The sequence below is a fragment of the Nannospalax galili genome, unplaced genomic scaffold, assembly GCF_000622305.1.
Source record: "Nannospalax galili isolate Female #2095 unplaced genomic scaffold, S.galili_v1.0 scaffold191, whole genome shotgun sequence".
Classification (NCBI taxonomy): domain Eukaryota; kingdom Metazoa; phylum Chordata; class Mammalia; order Rodentia; family Spalacidae; genus Nannospalax; species Nannospalax galili.
In genome coordinates, this window is record NW_008331484.1 from 102,750 (window position 1) to 122,726 (window position 19,977).

The 19,977-nt window shown below is 42.4% G+C and overlaps 1 protein-coding gene across 4 annotated transcripts in view; it reads right to left on the reverse strand.

Moving 5' to 3' along the window:
- LOC103726267 (death domain-containing protein CRADD) overlaps positions 1-19,977 on the reverse strand; it is a 113,525-nt gene that overhangs the window by 85,511 nt on the left and 8,037 nt on the right. For 2 of the 4 annotated variants that reach the window (XM_029558979.1, XM_029558982.1), the window contains exon 3: positions 17,790-18,010. The exons of the other annotated variants lie outside the window; for them this stretch is intronic. In XM_029558979.1, the coding sequence (XP_029414839.1) occupies positions 17,955-18,010 (56 nt within the window). In that variant the 3' untranslated portion in view covers positions 17,790-17,954. Of the gene's footprint in view, positions 1-17,789; positions 18,011-19,977 lie in introns of those variants that run through there. 4 annotated transcript variants of the gene reach the window in all.

The window sequence follows — 19,977 nt, forward strand, 5'->3', positions numbered from 1 at the left end:
CCGGTGAAGACAGATACAGCAGAGGAAGACAATAGGGTGATTCCCAGCCTGAGGGGCTAGAACAGCTCAGTGAACAGTGGTGCCATTTGAAAAGCACTAGCTGAGAGGAGGTTTAGGGACAGAAAAAGGAAATCAAGAGTCTTGCTTGGATTCACTCCTTCATCTCAGAGATGAGGTAGTGCTGATATGTTACTGCATCAAGGAAGTATAGTGGCTAACTGTAGAACTGGAATTAGAACCTGACTTTCTGCTTCCTGATCCAGAAGGCTTTCAGTTAAGAGTATCAAACTGGGACTCCCCTATTAAGTAGTTTCCAGTTTTGTTCCTTATTGACATGAACAGTCCAAATAAATTCATGACAAACGAGCATTCACAAATCAAAAGCATAAGTGAATCTAAATGTGAAATTTCACAGAATTACCTGCACACATGTACATGCACACATACATACACAAACGCATGTAAAAAGATCCTAATAATGTCTGACCTCGTTACCAGGACTGGACCAAGATCCATTTCCAGGTTTTGAGAATGTAACAGAGTTACTTAAGGTTTATCATTGGTAGAAGCTGAGTGAAGGGTACCTGGGAACTCTATAATATTGTTGCAACTTTTTATTTCAAAGTAAAAAAAGTTCTCTTAAAATAGTAATAATAAAACACCTTACCATGAATAGTGACTCACTCATGGAATCCCAGCACAACTAGCCCAGTGACCCAGAACCAACAGAAATTAGTCAAAATTTGAGCTTACATCAAATGATTTTTACTTCTTTTATTATAACACAATTGTATTCAACTGTTAAAATTAACTTCTTAAAAAGGGCACCTACTTGACATCTGTTTTAATTTTTTAAATTTTTTTAATGTGCATGAGTGTTATACCTGCATATGTTTAAGTGCGCCCATGTTGTGCAGTGCTCATGGAGGACAGAGAGGGTATCAGATCTCCCGGAACTGGAGTTATGGACAGCTGCTAGCTGCCATGTGGGTGCTGGGATTTGAATCCTGGTCTTCTACAAGACCAGCCAGTTCTCTTAACCACAGAGCCAGCTCTCCAGTCCTGAATTCTGTTTTCTCTAATAAAAGAGAAACTGTCTTTTTGTCCACTTTGAAAGTGATCACACTCTGGCTAGATCCTTTCTCTCCTACACTCAAGAACACAGCATGCAGTCAGTGACCTGGGAGCCAAACTCTGCACTGGCTGTTCAAAATAATTAAAATGCCCATGCTTCCATTTCCTGAGTGGACTGAACAAAAAAAAAAAAAACAGCATAAATTATTAAGCTATTTGTGAAATGGCTTATCAAAGTATATGATTTTGTCCAATGGCATGACAGCCACTGTTCTGGAGAGTCCTGCAGAGTACTACCAATATGCAGGCATCCCCTTCACAGGACCAACACTGCACCTGTGAGGTGTGCTTTTATTTGAAGAGAGCTGTTTTAGTGGGAAAGGGAAGCAATAGAGGAATAAAGGAACAGACGGCGGTGGACAGTCCATGTGCAGAGCCTAAGCCTGCAGATCCTTACACCTCACATACAGGCCCCTGATTAGAGGGGAAGTCTCCCTGCAGGTTCATGTATCTGATCACTCGGTTCCTAGCTAGTGTTGGCATTCTGAGAAGTTTTAAGACCTTTAGGAAGTGGAATTTCACTAGAGGAAGTCAGCTGCTGGAGACGGTAGCCTAGACCAAGTCTGGACCAGTCTCCTCTGCTTCCTGACTGTCCAAGGCTGATGTAAACATGCTGAGACTCTGCCTGCCACAGCTACGGGATTTTTGAGCAACAGATTGGAAAATAGAAAAAGGAATTACAACAGCGAGAGGGGACAGAGGAAGAGAGGGAGAGAGAGAGGGGAGAGAAAAAGAATGCTCTCAGGTAAGTGGGCACTGAAGAGACATTACCTAGTTGGTTACATAAGGAGGAAAAAGCTGATAGGTCATCTCTCTTCCAAATTAAGCTCAGAAATGCTAGACCTATTAACTGGATCATTACCACAGGAAGTTGGAATCTTCAGATGAGGGTATGGAGCTGTGGTCTCCTAGGGATGCTATCATTCCCAGAAGGCCAGGGAACTACAGTTTGATCCGAAGGTCTGTTCTCTCTGGGGGATATGAAGGCCCATTTATTTCCCACATTGGCACCCTTTTCCTCTTCCCTCCTCAGTCTCTCTCCTACTTTCCTAGGGCCTCTCCCACAAGTGCTGAAGCCATTTATGAGCCCTGAGAATGGAAGTCAAGCTACAGGTGGAAAACACAGACACAGGAGCCTTGGCTTCTGGTCATGTGGAACAGTCACACCAGACACGGACTCTGTGGAATAAAGTTAAGATTTTGTGTGTGTGTGTGTGTGTGTGTGTTTGTGTGTGTGTGCATGCGGGAGTTTCTGACAGAACTCCATTCAATGGTATTTCTTGTTCTTTTCTGTTTTTTTATTTTTATTTTGCTTTTTTTTTTTTCTTTGAGATAGGGTGTAGTCCTGATTGGCCTTGAAGTCCCTAACTCCCTAAGTAGACCAGGCTGGCCTCAGACTCACAGAGATTCACTTGCCTCTTCTTCCCAAGTGCTGTGATAAAAGGCATGCGCCACCACACCCAGCTCACTAGTATTTCTTTGTAGGCCTCTGTTAAATGTTCAGAAATTCACATGCAGAAGCTGAAGCAGAGTTGGTAAGTTGGTAGGACATTCTGTGAGACCCTGGGTTCAATCCCTAGTACCAATAAAAACAAAAAGAAAAGAAGCTAATTCACATAATCTTACACACAGCCTTTTTCCCCTATATAGACTGCAAACCCCTTGAAGGAGAAGGACTGTCACTTCAGTTTCTGGTGTAATCTTTTTTAATGCCTTTGGGGACCCAGAGCACTCTGTATGTTAACAAAATCCTCAAGGGGTTGAGAAACCTAATACAGTCGCACTTCTAATGATGGGCAGGAGCAGCACAATGGCTGTCTCAGCAAACAGGAAGAAATTCTTACTCTTGTGTGGCATTAAGTGTCAGGAGATTCGAGCTCAATGACAAATGATTTCCTTCAAAAGAGGTGAAAAGAAAGACAAGATGGAAGGTGGAAGGAATACACAAAACAGCTAATGGACTGGAAAAAAAGGTGAGGTTTCACAACTGCAAACCTTGCTTAACTCTTTTTGTGGTTAGCACTTAAATGCTAACATTACCTCATAGCCCAGTACTTAAAAATCTTGGAACTAAACCATGAGTAAGTACACAGAATAAGCTGAAATCAAATCCTCGTGTGAGTGTGCACAGCACAAAGGAATTTTATCTGTTTGGTTTACTTAATTCTTTTTTTCTCTTATGTACAATTTTAAAATTGAAAGAAAAGGTTCAATGGGTCTGGTATGACAAATCTCTTCTGGCAAAACTTAATTAAAAAAAAAAAAAAAAAGGCAGAGACAATGATGCACTTTCACAGCAAAGTTTGCCCTGAAGAAAGGTCTTTCCAGGTTTGATGCTCCAAACAGTTTTCACACTAAACATTAGCTTTAATCCAGCACCACATTAGGCACCAAGAAAAGAAAGGTGAACAATGCTGATTCTAGCCAAAGGTTTTTCTGGCCTTCCTCACTGTGTTTTGGGGCTGGACAGGATTTCTGCAAAGGGCCAGTATTTGTTTTGCAGTCATGAGAGCTCTTCTGAAGCTACCTGACTCTGCTGGTGTGAAAGCAGCCAGAGACACCCTGAAAAAATAAGCAATCCTATTCTCCAATAAAAGTTTATTTACAGACACTAGAATTTGAATTATCATGTGACTTTCAGACATCATGAAGTATTCTTTTTCTTTCTTTTTCAACAAAATTAAACAGAATTTAAGCTCAGTAGTAGAAAGTTTGTCTAGAATGTGCAAGACCTTGGGGTTTGATCCCCAGCACCATCAAAATAAAACAAAAAACCATGGAAATCTTAGAGGCTGGATCTGGTTTCTTGTTGTCTGTTGCTGTTATTGTTGTTGTTGGGTGTGTTGTTTTTTGCTGTTGTTATTGTCATTGTTGTTCTTACTCTTTTTGAGACAGAGTCTCACAGTAGCCCCAGCTGGCCTGGAACTATGTAGATCTGCCCACCTCTGCCTCCCGAGGACTGGGACAGAAGCTGGATCTGACGGTGCACACCTAAAATCCCAGCACGTGAGAGGCTGAAGTAGGGGAATTATGAATTAGAGGTCAGCCTGGGCTACATAGTTAGACTATCTCAAACACACACACACACACACACACACACACACACACACACACACACACATACACACACAACCTGTTCCTGGGTTTATGGGCCATGAAAAACTGTTAGTGAACAGCTGAGGCCACAGTTTCCCAACTTCTGTGCTTAATACCCCAAAGGCAAGGTAACAAAGAAAGAGACAGAAGTTAGGCTGTAGGCAGTACTTTTTTCACTACCTAGTCCACTGTCCCCTATACTAAACAGCTTTTCTTCTTAAAAAGAAAAAAAAAAAAAAGATTTGAAATTAGCTTAAAAACTGCTCAATTTCTAAAAGGTGCAGAGATAAAAGGTTGCCGTCTAAGGGTAGGAAGAGGAGGAAGAGGAGGAGCAGCAGTGACAAGTACCCACCAGCACTTTATTGTACCTGAAAGAAAGAGCAAAAGAGAAACCAGCTTGGCGCTAACTATGGGCTGGAGGATGGGCTACAGATGATCCTGGAAGAGAGTGAGGAACCCACATTTAGTAAGTGTATTTGTTTCCTCTGCATAACTGGACCAAATACCTGAAAGAAACAATGGGAGGGAGGAAAGGTTTAATTTAGCTCATGGTTTCAGAGGGCACAGTCCACAGTTCAGTAGTTCCAGGAGATTGGGTAGAACATGACAAGAACAGGTGGTAGAAACAGCTATTCATTACACAAAGGATAGGAAAGAGCAAAAAGAAGGGCAAGGTAAAACCTTCAAAGCAGGCACTCCAATTAAAACCTGCCTTCCTAAAGTTTCCAGAACCTCCCAAGACAGTACCACCATCTGGGAGTCAAGTACTCAACAGATGAGCCTATGGGGAACACTTCATAGTCAAACCCTTACAAAAACCAAAGCTACTATGTACACAAAATTATTCTGTTAATCAGGCAAAGGCCATTCTGGTATTAGAAGTCTGCTGGGCTGAGTGGGAGGGACAATATTCATTTTGTTTTTGTGCAGTGTTCCTGGGCAAATCAGTTCAGAGGGTCAATCTTAAAAACTTCAATTTTTTATTCTTAGAATTTCCCTCATTTTTAAAAAGATTTGGCCCTGAACAGAGCTGCGCCCCAAGAGTCCTAATCACTAGGCCCAATTCTATATTTAGCCAAGGCATGCAAGACTGGAATTTCCAGCCACAAAAAAAAAAAGGGGGGTGGTATAAAGAACATGCTTCTATCTGAAATTCATTATTATAAGAGCTACTAATAGCAATGATAAAATGGATTCATAACCAGACAGACAAGTTAGAAATTACCTGGATAGTGACCAGAACAGACTGCCTTAAGTCTGGTGAAATAAACAACCAATGGCTGGTATTCATCAAACACCACTAAGAAATGCCAAAGAATCACTGTCACTGAAGGTCAAAGAAGAGATCTATCTGTGAACTGTCCAGGAAAAGCAGAAAATAAGATAAAGTAAAAGCAATCTTAATCTGTTTTCTCTTGCTAAAACAAAATCCTTGAGACCAGGCATATTAGTTGTGTTTCTGTTGCTATGATAGAATACCTCAACAAAAAGCAACGTAAGGAAATAAAGGGTTTATTTGGCTTTCATTCCAAGTCACAGTCCATCACTGGGAGGCATCAGGGCAGGAATTTGAAGAAAAAGCTATGGAGGAACACTGCTGGCTGGTTCACTCACAGGTTCATGCTTAGCTAGCCTTCTTATACGGCACAAGAACACCTGTCCAGGGAATGATGCCACCCACAGTGGACTGGGGCCCCCTACATCAATTAACAATCAAGACAATCCCCCATAGACATGCCCACAGGCCAATCTGATCTGAGAAATCCCTTGATTGAGATTCCTTTCTCAAGAGACTCTAGGTTGTGTCAAGTTGACAGTTAAAGCTAAGTCACCAGCTAATTCATAAAAGAATAAAAGTTTGTTTGACTCGTAATTCTGGAGTCTGGGAAGCATAGCAATATGGTACCAGCACCTGCTTGGCATCTGGTGAGGGCCTTCTTACTGCTTCTTGACATGGTTGAAGGTATTAAATGGTAAGACAGAGCAAATCACCCAGCTTGGGTCTTTCTTCTTCCACTTATAAAGCCACCAATCACATAAAGGGATCACTATCCTCCTGACTTCATCCGATTCTAACTTCATTCAAAAGCCTCACATATGAATTCACGGATAAGTTTCTAACACGGGCACTGCAGAAAAACAAATCCAAACCATACATAGTAAGGGGATTAAAGATAGCCCCAAAGTTGCTTCACTCCATCCTGCTTTAACTCCTTTCAGCACCAATTCAAAAGTCCATGTCCAGAGTCTCACTGGAATCAGACATGGTGGGACTCAAGAAGGAGTCATCCTGGAGCAAATTCATTTGTACCTTGAACCTGAGATTAAAGCAAGGTATCTACTCCCAAAATATGATGGTGGGACAGGCACAGAACAGACATTCCGACTAGAAAGTAGGAAAGAATCACAAAGAAAGGGGTAACTGGACTCAAGTAAATCCAAACTCCAACAGAGAAAACATTAAACCTTAAAGTTTCAGAATAATCTTTCCATACACAGACTCCTAGACACTTTGGGGGATTGGGGCTCCCAGAACTTTGCACAATATCCCTGTAGCTTCATTGCAGGATATACTAAGCACAGTTCTCATAACGTATAGCTGCACGCCTGCAGTTCTCCAAGGCTGGCACTGAACACTGCTAGCACTACAGTTTGGAGTTCTTAATGCCCCACCCCTATGACTCTATTAGCACAACAGTATCATGTGATGAATTCTGTCTCCTCAGAATTCCTATATAAAACTTTAACTCTCAGGACCTCAGCATGTGATTGCATGCCATGTGACCAATCATACTTGAATCAGCAACAAACTACACACATTGCTGTAGTCCCACATGATCACTGAGTGGGGAGAAAGCAAATGCAATAATGAAAGAAAATGGCACTGTCAAAAGCTGCCAAGATAGCAAGGGGCCACCCGACACATGTCCATGAACTCCACCAAAGGTCACTTCTACAAGGGGCAGAAGCCAAACAGGCACATGTGAGGGGTGGCTCAATGGGTTTAGACGGGAGAAGATGTTTATGAAAACCCGAGAAAGAGAATCCATCTCCAGGGCCTGAAAAGTAGGGAAAACTCTGAGGACATTCAGATAGCTGCTGGGAAAAGGTCGTGAGAGCTGAGTGTTCTGGGGGCTGCTGCTTGCTTCATTTTTGTTTGCTTGAAACAAGATCGTGCTATATGGCCCAGGCTCCACCAAACTTGCCATCCTCTTGCTCAGCCTTCCAAAAACTGGAATTATAGGTATGCACCACCATGTCTAGTTTCTTTAGCTACTTCTTTTTCTTCCTTTTATAAATTTTTAAAATTTTATTTTATGTCTATGACTGTTTTGTTTGAATATATGTAGTACACCCATGTTGTGCAATGCCCACAGAGGCCAGAAGAAGGCATTAGATCCCCTGGAACTGGAATTACTGCGAGTTATTAGCCACCTTGTGGGTGGCTAGGAACCGAATCTGGGTCCTCTGCAAGAGCAGTCAGTACTCTTAACCAGTAAGCCATCTGTCTAGCCCTTCTAGGCACTTCTTAAATACAAAACATAAAGGACAAAGTTAAGGCAAGGGGAAAATATGGCACTTATTATCAACTAAGTACAGGACCACATTAAAAATGCTACTTCCACTGACACAGAACTTTAAGTTTTCAAAGCGTCATTCACATATTCTTTTATCTTAACCACCACTAAAATGAGTAGGAAGTATCTCTTTTAGATATTGAGGACATACAATTTGGAGGTAGAGAAAAACAGTAACACAGCAGATAAAAAGTAGAAGTAAAACTATCCTGAGCTTTGCCCCACGCCTACAAACATAGCCACAGCATTTGTACAAAATGAAATGTTGTATGGCCCAGGGCTGGATCTCAGCTTCATCATCTGAAAAATAGGAACAATAATAGTACGTCTCCTACTTGAGACTCTACTACAGAAACTTAACCCATCTCCATCCCCACAAGCAGTCTTCCTCTTGTGTGTCTTGTCCTGGTGAATGTGTGCAGCTCAGTTCTTCAGTTCCATCTAATGACACAGGCAATAACAGCTGACACGCCAGGCCTGTGTGAAGCACTCTGCATTAGCCTGCTCCCCTGGAGCACCTTCTGGGCAGGGATTACACCTGACTCATTTCTGGACCTACTTAACTCCTATAGCAGATCCTAAATAAACGATGACTGACCTAAAGCCAGGAGTGTGAATTTGTTGTGCTGTGCTCCTTCCACAGACTAACAGCCTCTCCTGCTTCCAACAATCACTTATGGTATTAAGCCAGCTAATAAGGAGTGGAAGGGAAGAGATATAATTGTTCTGCCAAAGCTTTTAACAGTCTCTTTGAAATACACTCTACAGTTTAATGAAAAAAAGTCAGGAGGCCTTTCCAAGAGAGCAAGGAGGAAAAGCCTACCATCCGGACACCACAGACTCACAAATCTAGACTAGCTAAAGAATATTTTTAGTGTGCCACTGGAAGAAAATGCAATTGTCTATAATCTAACAGTTTGTGGAAAATAAGGAAAAGATTTTGAAACTTAATATTTAAAAGCATGCAAACAGGAGACACTGAAAAATATCTGGTTACATAATAATCTAGTGAAACACTTTGAAATAGAATACTCACTGAAAGATAAACAAAAAAAAAAAAAATACTTCAAACAGTAGAGTGAAAATATTCTCCAAAGTTCCTTAAGGGGCACTTGGAGAAGGTTATTTAAGTCCATCATTTCCCCACCCCCACCCTCTGCTAACCAAAACAGCAACAGGCCTTGATAATAATTTGAAAAGACTCCTTCAAATTGACTCGGAGTTCTACTCTCTAAAATTAAAAGTATTTTTATATGTGCACACACATAATCTCCTAAATTTTCTTCTTTATTTGGCACTCTGTAAGAAATTCCAGATTTAAGCATTAGTGTCAAATAAATAATAACTTTCTGGAAATGACTGGAGTTAGCAGAGCTTTTCAACTGGAAATTTCCTATGGTAATGACAGGGTTTAGGTCCCACTAGTCCAATACACGACAGTGTGGAATCTGAGAAAGGGGCCAAGGAAGGCTTTCTCATTTGCCTTTCTATCCCTTCTTCCCTGAGGTAGATTGCCAGACCCTCTTGTGAGAAGCCCCTGCTTGTATCCAAGGGAAAAGAGGATTGTTGGCTCTGGAGTCCAGGTCACAGTGGAAACACGGATAAGCAGACCCTGCTAAGTGTCCCCCAGCTTACTGCCATCAGATTATACAATTCCAATTCTATCTCTCAATAACTGGCTTCATTTCGTCAACTCTAACATAAACATACAGAAATGCAACTACTTTGTGCCTTACTTTTCTTATGAAGGCTTTGATGTCCTAAAACTTTTACAAAGTTATGTACACTTTTCTCACCTGTCTTTTGATATCTCAGCCACAAATGAACCTAGGGTGGCAGAGGAAAAGATTTTTCTTTCCCAATAGTATAAAAACTCACTGTGAGATTAAAAAGAAAAGGCAGCTCACTTTTTTCATATTATACTTGATTACCAGTTTATTACAAACAATGGTCATCTCTTTAAATGTACTTTAAGAAATAAAAATTGTATATAATTACTAAGTACATGATGCTTTTATTTGTGTTACTATAACAAAATACCACAGACTGGGTAGCTTATAAACTATAGAAACTTACTTCTTTCTCACAGTTCTAGACACTAGCAATTCAAGATCAAGGTGCCAGCACTGGTGTATGGGTGTGTGTGTGTGTGTGTGTGTGTGTGTGTGTGTGTGTGACTATTAATTATTTGCAGATAGGAGACCATTGTTGCATTCTCTTAATTGTGCTGAGTGGTCTTTTAATGTTCTGCTGGATTCAATTTGCTGGTATTTTCTTAATGATTTGCACATCTGTGTTCATCAGGGTCGGTGGCTTCAAGCTTGGTTTTCTTGTGCCCTTGTCTGGCTTTTGTGTCAGGATAACGCTGGCCTTATAAAAATGAGTGTGGGAGTATTCTCTCTTCAATTTTGAGCAAGAGTTTTGAGAAGAACTGTATTAATTCTTTAAATCATTGGTAGAATTCAATAGTGAAGTCATATAAACTTACATATTACACATATAACTACTACATCTAACAAGCAGTATAAGGCACCCAAAATAGTCACTATATCTCACAGGAAAATATGAAGTCTTTATTCCCATCTTTGAATCCAGGTTCTGGGTTAGCTTAACCAAAAGGATAGCACAGTAAGTACTATGGTTTGCATGTAGTTTCTCCCTCGTGGTTCACGTACTGGAAGGATGGTCCCTGCACTGGTTATGTTAAGAGGTGTTAGAACTTTAAGATGTGGATTCTAGTAAAAGGTGATTGGGTCACTGGGGTACCACCTTAGAAGAGATCAGAGTAATTCTCTTCAGACTAGATTGGGCCTTTCGAGATTAGGCTGTTATAAGAAGACAAAACCTGGCACTCCCAAGCCTCTGGCTTCCTTGAACAAACATGTACCCCTCAGCATGCAGTCAGTTCGTCTTCCTCTTCTTAGCTATGATGTAATGCACCCAGAGGGTCCCCAGCTGGTAGTACTATATCTTATGGATTACCAGCCTTCCAACTGTGAACACAAAAAAACTTTTTCTTTATAAAGTACCCAGCATCAAGTATTGTTATAATAATACAAAATGGGCCAAGCCTGAAACCTAGCATCCAGTACTAAGATTCCCACAGTATAGCACAGGCTGGACTTGAACTTGCGATCCTCTGACCTCAGGCTCCTGAGTAATGAGAGAAGAGGCACGTGTCACCATCCGTCACTAGTCCTACTATGTTTTGGTGTGTTACAAACTGCTGGAAAACTTAGTGTCTTGAAACTTTCATTTGTCACACTCATCAGTGCACACTTTGGGCAGGGCTCACTGTGTTTCACACAGTGTCAGTCCAGAAGGTGTGACTTGAGTTGTAGGATGACACGTTCAGAGTGGGTCACTCACATGTCTGGTAAACTGGTGTTGCTTACTGGTTCCCTGTCCATATGGACATTTCTACAGATGACTGGGGCTTTCTTGTGGTTGGGTTTCAAGAGCAGAAGTAAAAGCTACCAGTTTCTTAAGGCCTAGTACTGGATGCTAGGTTTCAGACTTTGTCCATTTTGCATTGTTATAACAGAATACTTGATGCTTGCAATTCAAGTCATACCTTCTGGACTGACACTATGTGAAACAGTGAGCCCTGCCCAAAGTGTGCACTGATTGAGTGTGACAAATGAAAGTTTTAAGACACTAAGTTTTCCAGCAGTTTGTAACACACTAAAACATAGCAGGACTAGCGAGGGATGGTGACACGTGCCTCTTCTCTCATTACTCAGGAGCCTGAGGTCAGAGGATCACAAGTTCAAGTCCAGCCTGTGCTATACCGTGGGAATCTTTTTTTTTTAAAAGGCCAGATGTGAGTTGAATGAAAAATGTCTGCCATGGGCCATGGCAAAGTCAGGGTCTTTTCTTCTGGATTTGGGGGTTTTTGTCCCCACTAACCTGTCCTGTAGGACTCTCAGGCTGGGGGTGGGAGGGGGAACACCCCCATATGCTGCCTCCCCTTGGGGTTGCAGTGATATCCCCAATAAAAAGGTTTCTCCAAATGGTCTCTTCTTGCCCATTTTCAGTAGAGGGGGGCTGAGCTGTTAACACAGAGACAGCACAACAGCAGTCTGCTCAGTCAGTGCGCCAGGTTATGAAAGCAAAAGGGCAGTAGACTGCCTGGCACTGAGGAAGCAGCTGCAGAAAAGCTTGAGAGCAACCAGAGCCAAAGAAGGAAAGAAGGGCAGTGGGAAAGGGGATGAGAGCACAGAGGCAAGACTCGAGGACAAAGGGCTGCACAGAGAGCAGGGGAAACATAGGCACCCCACAGGTTCCAGCCACCCATCAAGTTTTCAGGGCCAAGGGTCTCAGGCCTTAGGCCACTGCAGAGGGTAAGAGCCCCAGTAGGGAAGCCTGCAGGACTGTAACACTGCAGACCACAACTGCTGCATCTGCTGCCCACTGTGGCTGCTCCGTGCAGCCAAACCCTGAGGAAAGCAAAAGCAGCTTGAGACCAGCACTTGAAGAGCTTGTCCTTGCCCACCCATGATTTCTATCCAGGCACAGCAAAAAGCCCTCAGCCAACTGGTAACAAAACAAATACAAAAGACCTGAAAAGGTATATTTGCTATAGCACTGACACAAGGCTGAGTCAAAAAGACACTAAAGGGAAGAGAGAAGCTTAAAAACCAGGGCCAGACTAAATGACTCAGGGGGTGCACTTGACATGCAGGCCTGATGGCCTGAATTCAATCCCCAGAACCTAAGACTCCTAAAAGTTGTTCTCTAACAGCTACATGTACCAAGATATGCACATGTACACACACACACACACACACACACACACACACACACCATCACTTAGGTATGTGAAATCACTTTATTCTCATGACAGCCTTTTGAGTTACATACTATCACTTGCATCTTGCAGAAGAGGAGATTGAAGTGTTAGATAAATTGACCAAGTTCACACAACATGGTCACAAAGCTGCTGAATTTTGAACAGATTATGGGTTTGTTTTTGTTTGTTTGTTTGTTTGTTTTGAGACAGGGTCTTCCTGCAGCCCCAGCTGGCCTGGAACTCACTATGTAGACCAGGCTGGCCTTGAACTCACAGAGATCTGCCTGACTCTGCCTCCCGAGTGCTGGGATTAAAGGTGTGCGCCACCACGCCCTGCTCAAATCATGCTTTTTAATCACTAAGTGATCTCACCTTTATTACCAATTCCAGTTCCTGCCTAAGATTACCTGGCCTGGGCTAGCATGATTTATTTACTGACTCACTCTTACTTCAAGGCTCACGTGTAGCCAATGTTTTCATTGTCTATATATATTTCAATTCAATGTATATGAGTGTTTTGCCTGCATGTAAGTACACCCATATATGCAATGCCCACAGAAGTCAGAAATGGCATCAGATCCCCTGGAACTGGAAGTTAAGGATGGTTGTTAGCTGCCACATGGGTACTGGGAAGCAAACCTGGGTCCTCTGCAAGAGCAGTCAGTAATGCTGAGCCATCCATACTTTTGTTGTTTTTTATTTTGATTTGTCTTAACAGTTTACCAAATAAGAGGGTTTTTTTTTTAAGATTTTATTTTTCAATTATGTATGGGTATTTGTGCACATGAATACAGATCCTGGGGAGGCCAGAAGAGGCTGCTGGATCACCAGAGCTGAAGTTTACAGGTGGTTGTGAGCCAACTGATATGCATGGGTGCTGGGAACTAAACTCAGGTTCTCTGCAAGAGCAGTATTCACTCTTAACCATTGAGCTTTCTCTCCAGCCACCCCCGAATGAAGTTAAAAAAAGAAAAAAAGATAAAAGTTTTCTAAGAAATGTGACCAGGACCAAAACCAAATTTTCTTTCTAACCTCCTTTCAACATCAATGTTTTCAATCTACTTTTCCTTGATGTATTCTGGTTTGGACAGGTTTAGAGAGATTTATCTTATTCCAAACATGGTTCTCATGTGTTTTCTCTACCACCTTTGGCCCTCAATCTGGGCCTTGCTATGAAAATGTCAAACAATCTCCTTCAGAGGATCATCATTTCTTGCCAGGTCATGGGTATCAGCCTGCTCAATCCAAAAAGAGTTGGGGTGTACTGCAAACATCCTTTGCTGTGATCAGCTTTCCACTCTTCTTTTTGGACTGCCTTGCCTACTCTGGGTGACTCTAGTACCTAGCAGAAGCACTTACAATCCAAGCTTGGCCTACAGTCTGACTCTTCTGGGAAGCACAATGCAGGAACTCATACAGATGGCCATCGGTGCCTTAGCACTCCCCTACAGCCTCATTCCTGCCCTTACAGAGCCCTGCAATTTTCGCCATTGTTTTCAAAGTTGTAAACTTATCCAGTATGCTTCAGAGTCATTTTTCTTTCTTTTTTGTCTACGGTCACACAAAGTCCTACTGTTTAAACTAAAGAATTCATACATGGGGCTGGAGAGATGGCTCAGCAGTTAAGAGCACTGACTGCTCTTGCAGAGGACCCAGGTTCAATTCCCAGCACCCACATGGTGGCTAACAACCATCTGTAACTCCAGTTCCGGGGAAATCCAATGCCTTCTTCTGACCTCCGCGGGCACTGCACAACACGGGTGCACTTACACACACGCAGGCAATACACTCATACACATGAAATAAAAATAAAGAATCCATACACATAATGTTCCACTTGGCTGTAGTCCTTCTGTGATAGCTTCAATGTGAAATGTCTCCCGTATGTTCCTGTGTTTGAACAGATGGTCCCCAGCCAGTGGCACTGCTGAGAAGCTTATGGAACCTCTAGGAGGTAGAACCTTGCTGGAGGAAGTACTCCCTTGAAGTTTTATAACCTGGATCCACTTCCTGTTCTTTCTCTCTCTTCCAGACTGCTGCTGCAGTGTGACAGGCCAACCTCATGCTCCTGCCACCATGACTTCTGCACCATGATGGGCTGTGTTCCTCTGGAACTGTGAGCCAAAATAAACCCCTCCTCCCTTAAGTTGCTTTTTCCAGGGTATTTTATCACTGCAGTAGAGAACAAAATGAACCCAGCTTCCTTTCTTCATCTATGAACGGAAGGTCTCTAAGATCCATTCCAGCTCTAAACTTCCACAATTATAGGACATGCCCCAGCAGACAGGCTCCACTTGCTGTTGATAACAGCCTTATCAACAAAAGGCAGAACTGAAAGACCCTTCTAAACACTTATATTTAGGCTTTAAAACTACTGTTGTACCACTGCCTAACATACAATTCCAAATATTTTTCAGATCTTCAAAGTGGTTAATATCTTTTTCCATGCTAATGAGTTGACTGATGATTCACAGACCCTAGACAGCTTCAGGAGAGGGGTAGGGGGCGCTAGTCACTCAAAATGGAAGACAGGATTGATGAACTGAGACTTTTGGTCCCAACTTCTGATCCTCCTTACTCCATCTCCCAAGTGCTAGGATTACAGATGCCCATTTCCTCCTGACGGAAACTTGACAGGACAGGTGGTACTACTTCCTATGCAGATGAGAAGATGGAGGCCCAGAGATACTTAATGACTTACCCCAGCTCACACAAGGTCGTAGAGCCAAATTAGGAATCTAGGTGCTTTGACTCCAAAGCTTTCTAATTTATAGCCTATAAATACCGTATTAAATTTCACTTTCCCTCCCCCTAATTCAAATAGCTCAGGGTTGCTCCAGACCCCCAGGTTCCTAACTCCTCTTCATCATTGCTCCTCAGTGCTGCTCAGACCCAGCCTGAGGGGTTTTTCTACCTATCTCTTTCCAGCCTGTTGTCCCAGGATTCATTCCTGTGGTCCTAAGATTCATTACTGCCTAGTCTCTCCCTCTGTCCCACTCTCATTTAGTCCTTTGACAAGGAGGTCAGGGTTTAATGCAAGGCCATATAGAGGCCAATGAGCAGAATCCCTGAGTTTCTCTACTGCCTTGAGAATCAAAGCAAGACTAAAAGCTTGACTGTGATTAAGAGACAGTGTGGTGCCCCACTGCTGTTGTAATCAAGTCGCACTCTGCAGCCCTTAAATCACACTATCTCCAGCCATCCGTACCAGTAACCCGCTTTTCTGGTGCTACAGCTCCAGTGTTTCAGCAAAAGCTTGGCAAGGTAGCATTCCCTCTTTGAGTGCAGTTCAGACTTGTAGGCTGCTGTGGCAGTTAGCTGCAGGGATGTTTGCTTTACTTAATTTTAATAGGCAGCTGTGTTTGTACTTGTTCTTCAGTTTGGTTAATAAGGAGTATAGATGTATATGATTCCTTGAAGGGCATTTCCCCTTCATTAAAAAAACAGTGTGCTTTTCCAAACAGTAAATTGGAGTTGAAAAGGAAGTGTTGACTTCTTAGACATTTTTGGACAGGTTTTAGTCTTTAGTCCTAAGCTTTATTTTGATGTTATAAAATAAACCCTAACTCCTTGTAGGAAGTGCCAAGTTGACAATTCCTGGAAGTGTTCGGTTCTATTTGTGCTTAGCCCCATGGCAGAGAGGGTGGCAACACTGTTACCAAAATAACACTGCTGAGGCATCTTCAGTGGCTGACAGCATTCAGGAATACACAAACTCCTAGGGTCTCTATTTCAGTCATCAACACACCCTTACTGTGACTAAGTAAATGTGTGGGATGTTTTCCCCACCCACCAAGCAAACTGCAGGAGACACCACCTGTGTGTCTGCTAATTCAACTCAATGCTGACACCACAGAGGCAGAAGCATCTGATCCCGTAGGTTGAGGATTCAGTCCTGGTGATTGCCTTCCACTTCAATGTCAGTCACAAGTTCAGGACCCTGGCTGGCTTGAACTTGGCATCCCCCTGACTCCTTCCTCTGGTTCAGTTAATTTGCTCAAGCTGTTCACAGAACTGAGGGAAACATGATCACTAGTTTATTCTAAAGAGTATTGTAAAACTTACAGATGAAGTAGTGTACAAGGCCAGGGATGGGAAAAGACAAATGGAGCTTCCATGAGCCTGCCCACCTCCCTCCTACCCCGAGCCTGAAGCTATCTATGGGCTACTCAGTAGCATGGAAAAAATATTAACTACTTTGAAGATCCCAAAAATTTGGGGAATTGTATGTCAGGCAGTGCCACAAGAATTGGATATATTTCTTATGTTATCACAGTGGCAAATCACAGGATTTTGGTTTTTGGTTTTTTGTTTTGCTTTTTGTTTTCCATTTATCTTTATTAGGCTTGTGGTATTACAGTTTAAATATAAGTGTTTAGAAGGGTTTCTCAGTTCTGCCTTTTGTTGATAAGGCTGTTATCAACAGCAAGTAGAGCCTGTCTGCTGGGGCATGTCCTATAATTGTGGAAGTTTAGAGCTGGAATGGATCTTAGAGGCCTTCTGTTCATAGATGAAGAAAGGAAGCTGGGTTCATTTTGTTCTCTACTGCAGTGATAAAATACCCTGGAAAAAGCAACTTAAGGGAGGAGGGGTTTATTTTGGCTCACAGTTCCAGAGGAACACAGTCCATCATGGTGGGGAAGACATAGTGGCAGGAGCACAAGGTTGGCCTATCACACTGCAGCAGCAGTCCAGAAGAGAGAGAAGGAACAGGAAGTGGATCCAGGTTATAAAAGTTCAAAACTCACCCCCAGTGGCATTCTTCTTTCAGCAAGGTTCCATCAGTGCCTGGCACATAGTTAAGCCCCCAATAAATATGGGTATTATTTTACTGATATTAACTGAGGATCTTGGTGATACTCAGAAGACTGAAACTTTTGTTTTGTTTTTTGTTTTGTTTTGTTTTGTTTTGTTGAGATAGAGTCTTGTGTAGCTCAGGCTGGCTTCAAACTCTTTATGTAGCCAAAGATGATCTTTAGCTTCTGCCTTGACCTCTTCAATACTGGGATTACAGGCATGAGTCACTGGACCCAGTTTATGGAGTGCTAGGGATCAAACCTAGGACTTCCTGTATACTAAGCAAACATTCTACCATCCCCAGCCCCTGAAACTTTTTAATATCTTTCTCTTCTCTTCTTTCTCTCTCTCTTTCTCTCTCTCTCTCTCTCTCTCTCTCTCTCTCTCTCTCTCTCTCTCTCTCTCTCTCTCTCTCTCTGGAGAGGAAGAGGAACAGTCTGTCTGACCACCCATTAGACAGAATGGGTCAATCCTGCTCTTCCCATTGGCCATCTGTGTCTGTCCTCTCTTCCAGCCTCAAGTCGCCTTGAGTTCTGAAGCAGCATTCAACTCATTCTTCACTGGCAGGTTCTATCTCCAGCTGGGCACAATTTAATCTGTAAAGCACAAAGAACTGGGGACAGAGGAAGGTGGTATGATTACCACACAGTGTAAAGAGGCAATGAAAATATGCCCCAAATTCAAATTCTATAGCTAATGCAAAACCTCTCCAGGTCTGTTTTCATGTGCCTCTAGCCTGCATATTCCCATAGAGCTCTAATGCATTTTAATGCTGGTAATGGAGTCACATTTGCCTGGGCTCTGACATTCTGGAAGATTCTTCACCAAGTATTCAAGAAATTCAAGGAATAAAACACCTGCAAACTAATATCCTTCCACATATCCATTTCTATCACCTTCCCACTCCTCTCCACTGAAAACAAGAACAACTCATTAAGTAACACCCAGCTCTGGGAGGCCCACATCTGTGGAGGGAATGGTAAGAAAGGAGCCAGCCATCTAACCAGCTGGCTAGATCTCAAGGTCTCTCCCTGCTATATTTTAAAATAACTTCATAAGCCATTTGTGCCTGAGCCTGAACTTGTCTGTATGCACGCTAGTGAGTACATGTCTAATACCATTGCCCAGACTTTACTTTCAGAAGCTTTGCAGTGGATTGGCCTGAGGCAGGTACTGGGCATCAGTATTCGCTTAAAAGTTCCCCCAGGTGATTCTAACACTTGGCTAGGGTTAAATCAACGGATGGTCAATAAGGTGATTCATGTAGTCAAATGGTCCATAAAGCCACAGGAGGGAGGAAAAAAGACACAGTCAGACTTTCTAAGCAAAAAGAGCATTAAATCCATTTTTAAAGTGAAAAGGCATCCCTGCTGGGGCAGAACCTGTCACATGCTTTGCTATTCCTAGAAAGAGCTGCAATTAGCTGCCAGCAGATGCATTATTTCATCAGTCCCATAAATACTCTATAAAAGTCTTCCACCTTTCCTTTATGTCAGCCTTGCACAAGCTGTGAGTGGGGGAAGGTCTGATGAGTCCTTTTTAAATGATTAATATTAGCATTGATGAAACTAAGCTATTTTAGGAAAATTTCATACCACCATACTATTAAAAAACTTGTAATTTTTACTCTTAATATATATTAATACAAATTTTTAAAAGGCCTCTTTCAATTATTAACACTGCAGCATAATATAATTCCATTTCAAACGCAGTGGGGAGCCAAAATTGTGAGGCAGAAAAAGTCCTAAATCAACAGTCAGGAGGCTGGGATTCTAGGCCCAGCAATAAATTCCATCAGTTAGTTGTGTGATCATAAGCAAGCTGACAATCTCCCAGGCATTTTCACAGAGAAAAATCTAGTGATCTGTGAGTCACTCCTAGTTTACAAATACCATGATACCAGGATCTGCCTGCGTCCTGTTGAGTATCAGAGCAGCAGACACAGTACTGAGATAGAAAACTTACAAACTTCATGATTCTACTAATAAACTTAGCCAGTTCCTGAGATGTCACTGTGGCAAACACTAGTCAGCTGTGGTCAAGTGTCTGGATGGAGCACAGGCTGGGAAATCAACACTGAACTTAAACAGAGCAGGCTCCAGGGGGTGGCATAATTGGAATATCTCATAAGAATCGCCCCATAAGCTTATGACAATGTCTAAGCAGGATGGGTAATCCACCTAACTGCCTGGTGGTGCTTCCTTCCAAGTTCCTGCCACTCTCAGTACGAGGGAAAACACATAAAAAAGCAAAAGCAACACAACTGAACACTGTTAAAATTCTGTTGCCTCCGGAGGACCTTAAGCATGAGGACCTCCAATCATCCTTCTCTGGACTATAGGAGTAAAAAGAGGTACCTTTTCTCATGCAGGTCAATATTACTTAATACCAGGTCCAAAATGGTCCAAATTCATCTTAAGAACCAGAGAGCAGGACAGTTCAGAGACCAGAGATGACTCCGTGATTAAGACCACTGACTACTCTTCCACAGGACCCAGGTTCAGTTTCCAGCACCCACAAGGCGGCTAACAACTGTTCATCAACCATCTGTAACTCCAGTTCCAGGAGATCCAACACCCT